This window comes from Gadus chalcogrammus, chromosome 13 (assembly GCF_026213295.1).
Source record: "Gadus chalcogrammus isolate NIFS_2021 chromosome 13, NIFS_Gcha_1.0, whole genome shotgun sequence".
Classification (NCBI taxonomy): Eukaryota; Metazoa; Chordata; class Actinopteri; order Gadiformes; family Gadidae; genus Gadus; species Gadus chalcogrammus.
In genome coordinates, this window is record NC_079424.1 from 5,168,558 (window position 1) to 5,176,782 (window position 8,225).

At 53.9% G+C, this 8,225-nt stretch overlaps 1 protein-coding gene across 1 annotated transcript in view; it reads left to right on the forward strand.

Moving 5' to 3' along the window:
• Nucleotides 1-807: 807 nt before the first annotated feature.
• Nucleotides 808-8,225, forward strand: part of LOC130402578 (FYVE, RhoGEF and PH domain-containing protein 5-like) — a 23,325-nt gene continuing 15,907 nt past the window's right edge. The window contains exons 1-3 of the mRNA XM_056606800.1: nucleotides 808-1,510; nucleotides 2,390-5,027; nucleotides 8,022-8,166. Of these exons, the coding sequence (XP_056462775.1) occupies nucleotides 1,501-1,510; nucleotides 2,390-5,027; nucleotides 8,022-8,166 (2,793 nt within the window). The 5' untranslated portion in view covers nucleotides 808-1,500. The remainder of the gene's footprint in view (nucleotides 1,511-2,389; nucleotides 5,028-8,021; nucleotides 8,167-8,225) is intronic.

Here is an 8,225-nt window from a genome sequence, read left to right on the forward strand (position 1 = left end):
CACCATGGCCTCGGGCTGCATGGGGAACGATCCCCTCTGGGCAGACAGGACGGGACCAGGATCAGGACCTGAACCTGGTCCCGGGGAACAGGACGTGGGACCGGGACCTGGACGTGGGGACCAGCCCAGGACATGGGGACAGGGGGCTCGCCTGGCAGGGGGGCTCGCCTGCCTCTGACCCATGAGCAAGAACACCCTCCTAATCCAACCCTTCGCTGTGTTTCCAGCAGGTTCCCTGGGGAGTCCAAATATCCAACAATGCTCCCTGGTCTGACTCAGCCCCCCTGGTCTCCCCTAGCCCCCTGCCCCCCCCCCCCCCCCCTCCCCCCTGGTCTCTCCCCCAGCCCCCTGCTGAACCCGGGCCAGAGGAGGAACCAGCTCCTCTAACATGTTTTAATCCCTCTGCCTTTATTTGTTTCCTTGTGAGCCGAAGGTTAATTTGCTGATCCTGACTCTTACTGTGTGTCTGCTGGCTGTGATTCAGAGCCGAGCCCTGTGCTGCCGCCGCCGCTGCTATAAGTGACTACGGAAGTGGAGCTGGGCTGAGCAGGAAACTGGGAGGACAACTTCCTGTTATGTAAAAATACATTAAGGGGCCCGGTCCTCCACCAATCAGCCGTCAGGTGAGAGGAGCGGAAGGCGAGGTCTCTGCTCTCACAGTGGGTCATCAGGCGGAGCGCGACGCTAACCTACTGGGGGAGATAGCGTCTCCCAGTTAGAATGTCAGCAGCGATGGGTGCTGATGGCTCCTAGTCTCCTACCCTCCTACCCTCTGATGGATCCTAGCCTCCTCTTGGCAGCAGTACATGAAGAGGGGGAATCCACACTAATGTGAAATGATGCTGCATTGTGGGTTTTGCGCATTATTGAGGATATAAATGCCAGCATCCTGTCAGGGAGCAGAGAGCAGAAGGTGCTCTAAATATTTTTTACTTTAAAACTCATAAAGACAATCCTTAATTTAAGACTATTTGAGAATCCCTGATGATGGGTTAAATAACGTGGACTCAACTATGAACCGAAAAAGAATTAAAAGCAGTGTTACATTCCTTATTAATATTATATTATGTTGAGTTCATAGAGAATATCTACAAAGTAGATTGAATCCAGTGAGTTCTCAATCCCGGCGCTAGCACGTACATCGCTACGCACGTCGATGGTCACTCACAGAGCTCGGCCTATGGTAAAGTTATGGTTGGACGTCGACGCAACGTAAATGCGGAGCCGGGATGAGGAAGCGCGTAAACACTGGAGCTCTGCGCGTAAACACTGGGCTCTGCGCGCAACCAGGGCGACAGACGCGCCCTCGGCATCGGACGAGGCTGACGCGCTCAGCCGATGAGAAACGCTCTCATCCCCGCGGAGGGTGGCTAGTTATGTGGAACCACACCGACTAGTTTTCGGATAATCTTTTCCCAACAGGTTGTTTGGATATTTTCTCCCGTCAAACATTGTTACTTATGAATCGGAGCGGATGTGGGCAGTGATCTGTGGCTCACAATGAACACAGGTAAGATTTGGCCACTTTCAGTCCACTCGGATTATTCTGATCCACCGGCATTCTCCTGATCCGGTACCGGTGTTAATTGGTGTTTAGCGGTGTTTCTCGGTGTTACTCGGTGTTGGCCGGTTGTTGGTGGTTAATGTTGGATAAAACGTGTTTTCGTGTGTCTTTTCGTAACGTATGGAGAAGGCTGGGAATACTTGTACTAGGACGTTATACATAATGATCAAGCGGTTCCCATCTATGTTAGTTATGTTGAGCAAATGCAATTATTTTATGGTATTACGTTATTATTACAGAGGTATTTGTTTGTATTTATTGTCTTGGTGAAATGTTCATGCATGTTCATGATTTTGTATTAAATTGCCTGCATTTGTTTTTTCAGTTACTATTATGGGTTTTTAGCTTTTCGTTTTTAGTAGGCTTCATCATCGTGTTTGTTTGTGTATCCTCTAAATCCATATAAACGAGCTTGTATTGTTTTCTGACCTTGTGCTTTACTCCTTTCCCATATTGTCAGAGGCTAGTTGTAAAAATAGTCTGAAAAGGTCTCCTCTGCCTGAATCACAGGAAGTGAGTCAGGGAAATCCCTTAAAGTTGAATGTTTTGTTCTTGGGGTTAGGTACCTTAAACCAAAGTACCCTAAAAGACAAGTATACTTTTTCATTTGAACAAAAAGCATGAAAAGTGCTCCATAAAAGCATTTCCATTATAGCCCTGACTGCCATATAGGTTAACACATAATAATGAAGTTAAAATACGGAAAAAGCCCAAAAAGGCTGAAGGGTGAAATGATTAACTGATGATTGACATCTGTTTTGATTTGATGTTTTTTTGTCAAACATGACCTTACCACCTCTTCCTCTTCCTGTGCGTCGGGTTCAGGCAGCGCCAAGCCTCCTGTGGCTCCCAAACCCGCGCTCCGTGGTGCGGCCGGATTCGGACTAGCCTCTCCCCTCATGCCCAGAGCCGGCTCCTCCACAGCGAAAGGTCCCAAACCGGCGGTAGCCCCAAAACCCAGGGTCCGGCAGGACCGCGACCCCAGAGAGGCAGAGTGCTGCCCCGACCAGAAGACCTGTCCTAATGGCGGCCCTCGGGCCCCGGACCGGGGGAGCGGGTCGCAGCACCGGGCTGGAGCCGAAGGGGAGGTCAGAGCAAAACCGGACCCCCATGTCCAGGACCTCCTCTCAGAGGTCATGGACCTCAGAGAGAGAGACCCGGGGAACGCCTCCCCGGCGCTAGACGCAGGCGGGGAATCAGCGGAGCGAGCGCCAGAGGACGATACGATGCAGGGCAGCGGCGAGGGATGGCGGTCGACCGACGCCATCAGCGCTCTCCGGGACGTGCGGGGGTCTCCGGACTCACCGGGGGCCAGCCACGCCGGCCTCGTCGCCGGCCCCACCGCCAGCGTGGAGATGATCGACACGGACACGACGGAGGACCTGACCTCGGAGGGCTGTGACGCCGGCGAGGCCCTGGCCGACACTGACGGCTTCTCCCTGGGGGACTGTTCGTTCTCCGTGGGGGACTGTTCGTTTGAACTGGGGGACGGTTCCTTCGAACTGGGGGACGGTTCCTTCGAACTGGGGGACGGTTCCTTCGAACTGGGGGACGGCTCGTACTCCGTCGGGGACTGCTCCTTCGCCAGCGTGGACGAGGAGGAGCTGGCCCTCTCCTCTGTGAGGGGACCAAGGCCTCGGGACAAGGAACCACTTGAAGACGGCCGGGAGGAAAGTGAGGTTTGCTGTACAGCAGACCCTTTAAAGGTCAGGGCAGCACAAGACGTGAGACCTGCTAACGGCGACGGCGCTAAGTACATAGCTAATGTACTCAGCGTGGAGTGCAGCCACGGCAGCTTACAAGGAGCTGGGAGCATGGGATCCGCTCAGAACCAGAACCGGGTTCTTCTGGAGGTACAGACTAAGCCCGAGCCCAACTACATTTCCTCCGAGGACGTTATTGACGCACGGCAGATACTGATAGATCACAAAGTTGCTCTGTTGTCAAGAAGTCCGGTGATTCAACATAAACACTTACTGGGCGACAGCTCAGTGGTGTTACCCAGTAAGTACCGCTGCATCACAGATAAAGACTCCCCCTTCAGCAGCTGTAGGAACAATGAACCCATAGAGTCTTCTGAGGATCCCCTGGATGTAGATGATGGTGTCGAGGAGGACAAAGACGAGGAAAGGAGACACAACAGGATGAACGTCAAGAGTGAAGACCGTAAAACCTGGCTCATGAACGCTGCTCTGGACTGCCGTCCGCAGTTCAGACTGGTGTCGTTCTCCGTGCCTCCAGACCCGGACACCTCCCTGACTTCCTCCGTCTCTGAGGGTCAGCTCACGTCCCCGCAAGCCTTGTACGGGGTGCGAGACGAGGACACCGGAGACCGACACGCGGTGCCGTTCCTGGACGACACCACGGACACGGAGCAGGACCTGAGCGAGGAGCACGTCTACGAGGAGACGGGGCCGGACCTGGGGGAAGGCCCTCCCCTGGAGAGGAGGTCTGTGGGGCCGGGCCCGCCGCCATTCTCAAGGCCCCGCCTCTTAGACCCAGCGGCCCCGGCCCTGACCAGCAGCCCCATGCTGGGCCCCGTGCGAGCCAGGTGCTACCCCCGACCCCCCGGCCTGTCCCACTACCCCCGCTCCGTCTCCGTGGAGGGGCAGGAGCTGACCCTGCGTCGGTGTCAGGAGCGAGACGCCGCCTCCAGGGAGCCGGGGGACGACGGGCTCTTCCTGTCCCACGCCTTCGGGTCTTCCGGGAGCTTCTCCCGCTGCCCGCCTCGGCCAATCAGCGGCCTGGCCACGCCCACGTCCCTGCTGGACATCCCTCCTCCGTTTGAGCTGGCCTGCATCACCAAGAGGCCGCTCACCAAGAGCTCCCCCTCGCTGCACACGGACGGGGAGAATAACAAGAAGAAGTCCTCCATCAAACGCTTCCTGATGCTCAAGTTCAGGAAGAAGTCGTCCGACAGGAAGCCCGCGGCGGACCTCCCCTCGCCCTCCTCCAGGTCCTCCTCCGAGTCCATCAACCACCTGACCGGGCGGTCCCTGGAGGCGGAGCGGAACGCCCTGAGCCGCTTCTCTCTGGTCAACGTCTGCTCCTCCGGCTCCCCTCGCAGCGCCGCCAGGCTCCTCCCCCCGCTGGCGTCCTACGGCGAGGGGCAGCGCGGCCGCCGCTCGCTGGCGTTCCTGAGCCGCAGCGTGATCCGCGTGGAGTCCTTCGAGGAGCGCTCCCGGGGCCCCCTGGTGGCGCTGGCGCTGACCAAGCCCCGCTCCATCTCCTTCCCCAGCGCCGACTCCGCCTCCGACTACGAGAACGTGCCCCCGCTCAGCTCGGACTACGAGAACGTCTCGGTGCCCCACCCGCCGCCGCTCGGCCCCGAGACCTTCCCCGAGTTCTTCGAGCGGCCGTGGCGGGCGCGCTCCACCGCCCACGACACGGACGGCTACGTGGACATGAGCAGCTTCCCAGGGTTCGAGAGGAGGACCCGCGCCCCCCCGGAGGAGACGGAAAGGTACCCTGAAACCGGCCTCTAAGGGGTATCTGATATAACACACTAACAGAGAGGGAGAGAGGGAGGGAGGGGGAGAGGGAGGGAGGGAGATGGGGAGGGAGAGAGGGATGGGGGGGAGGGCAGAGGGGGTGAGAGAGGGGGGGAAGAGGGAGGGGAGGGTGGAGAGAGCGGGAAGGGAGGAGGATAGGGGGGAAGAGAGGGTGAGAGGGGGGTGAGGGAGGGAGATAATAGGGGAGAAAGGGGGGAGGGAGGGGGGGATGGAGAGAGAGGAGGGGGGAGAGGGAGAGAAGGAGAGGGGGTGAGAGAGGGAGGGAGAGAGGGGGGGAAAGAGGGAGGCAGGGAGAGAGAGAGAGAGAGAGATTGCTGACATAGAGAGATGTGGCTGGAGCCCATATCGCTGATCTCTTCCTCCTTTTACACAGAATAGCAGCGTTTTTTGATGGGTTTTCCACTATGTTGCTCTACTACCCTCGGGGGTAAGGGATTTACAACACGTATCATGGATGCAGGGGGGGGGGAGGGGGGAGTAGCATCCCTAGGGCCCTGTACCCAGGAAGAGGAGTTAATTCTTATTTATTTCTAGATTACACTATTCTGACACATTTGGTGGCCGTTAAAAGAGGCTCCATCTCCCCTCCACCAAGCTGCTCTTACTCTGAGCCGTGTAGCGCCCCCTGCTCTCAGCCTGCTGTGAAGGGGGGGGGGGGGGGCAGGGGGGGGCGTCTTCGCCTCAAACCATCCCCCTACTGGTTCACTCCGCCGCTATCATGCACACCTCTCAGGATGATTAATAGTCACACGGGGTTCAGAGTTGAGAGTCGCTCCTCCGCTCTCTAACCAATCAGAGGAGCCGGCGGAGATAGGATCTCTGTGTTGTAGTCAGCAGTTGCTTGGACCAGCGTGGCCGGCCGTGGTTAACATACGGGCGAAGGCTGGACCCACAGCAACCCACCAGCACACGACTGGGAGAGGTCCAGGCAAAACGCCTGGCCAGAAGTGGAGATATGACACTGAACCATCATGAATTGGCTGTCATATTTAAATATGTACCCTAATTACGCTTCAAATGTCATTCATATGTATCACATCAATTTTAACGCAATGCACCCAAGATTAATATATATGAATCCGCTCCATTCTATCGCTGTAACACTACATCAATCCTCTCCATTCTGTAGCTGTATCACTGTATATAATCAATCCTCTTCATTCTGTAGCTGTATCACTATATATATATGTCATTCCTCTCCATTCTGTGGCTATATCACTTTATATACCAATCCTCTCCATTCTGTAGCTGTATCACTGTATATAATCAATCCTCTTCATTCTGTAGCTGTATCGCTATATATATATGTCATTCCTCTCCATTCTGTGGCTATATCACTTTATATACCAATCCTCTTCATTCTGTAGCTGTATCACTGTATCAATCCTCTCCATTCTGTGTCTGTATCACTATTTCTGTATCTATCAAGTCCTAGTCTGCGACACTACCACCCTGGTGATAAAGTGCTCCACTCTTGGCTTACTGGTATTACTAGACTGAGATAAAGATTGGACAGAACACTGTATCCTTGTAGTGTTCAGAGAGCTGCGCTGCCTCTAACCAGTGAGGAATCGTCCCAGCAGCTCTACGCTGACAGGGTGAACGAGGCACCAAAGACATGAGGCACGGTGTGCTTCTGTGTGTGCTATGGGGCTAATGCCTTAGCCCTTCTGCCCGACGGAGCGCTACACAGCAGCAGGCCTGTGTCCTGTTCCTCCTGTTCCTCTGAGACCCATAGGTTAACAGGTCTGTAGGTTCCTCACGTGGAAGAGGCAGGATGGATGGTGATTGGCTAACCAGGAACTCCCTGTGGTTGTGCTTGGAGGCAAACTATTTCCATATAGAGTTATCGTATAGCTCTGGCTGAGACGTGTTGTATGAGGCTAGCAGATGAAGCTATTGGCATACTCATCAGCCTCTGCTCTGCCCGAAGAGGCTCCAGTGGATCCGATCGCCTGGCTGATGAGCATGCTAATATGCTAATCGAATATGCTATTACGCTAATCTGTTAGCATGCTCATCAGCTTCTGCTAACTAGTGACCTGCACTGGAGATCATGTGTCATCAGGTCCTTCTATCAGCATCTCCAGCCTCAGTTTCTTTATATCTTGCTGTAAACGTAGAGTTATTAGGGTGATACGAAGACAGAGGAACATAACCCTGGAAGAGATTTATATGATTTAATTTGCTCTTCTCTGAACCAGCTTTATGTGAAGTATTATTAAGTCATTATGCGTCGTAACACTGAGCCACTGGGCCGACGGGTGAGGAGGTCTGAGACAGTCTTTGGACGGAAAAGGACAGCGTTTGATTGTGGAACAGGCAATATGAATGCTAACACTGCTAGCTGTTCCTTCGTAAGGTACCTGCTGCTGCAGAGGTTTTACCCACAAGGCATTGCTTTAATGATAATAATTCAGCAGCTTTCGAAGTTTACCTTTCAATATAAGGGCACTGCCTGGCTCCGGTAATACATGAATAAATGCATACAATTTTAATCTCAGCAGGGATTCAGTATTGTATGTATATATTATGATTATTTTATTGTATGGTTGCAGAACATTAAAGTACAAAGTTAATATCGATAGCGGTCCAAAAGCACATGCCAACACATGCAAATAATTTCTTTCTCACATAACTACATTGGAATTCAAATACATATATTAGAAAATGTGTTCATTTAATTCAAATGGAATCGCTACATTAATTTACAATACATATATGTTTATAATTCGTCATACAATATGATGATTAATCAATTAGTAATCACCCATCCCGAGTGGTGTGTGTGTGTGTGTGTGTGTGTGTGTGTGTGTGTGTGTGTGTGTGTGTGTGTGTGTGTGTGTGTGTGTGTGTGTGTGTGTGTGTGTGTGTGTCTGTGTGTCTGTGTGTGTGTGTGTGCGTGGCAGACAGTTGGTTTGACCTTTGACCTTTGTGTTTCCCAGTGCCTACACTGAGGCCTACAAGGTGTGCTCCATGGCTGTGGGCCCCCCTGCTGGCCTGGAGGGCCTGGGGGGCGCCGAGGGACCAGACCCCGGACAGACGTCGGAGGACGAGGACAGAGGGGCCGACGGCAATTATGACCGACCGGTTTGTACTCAGCCTCCACCTGTAGAGCAGACCACAGCCTCCACCTATAGAGCAGACCA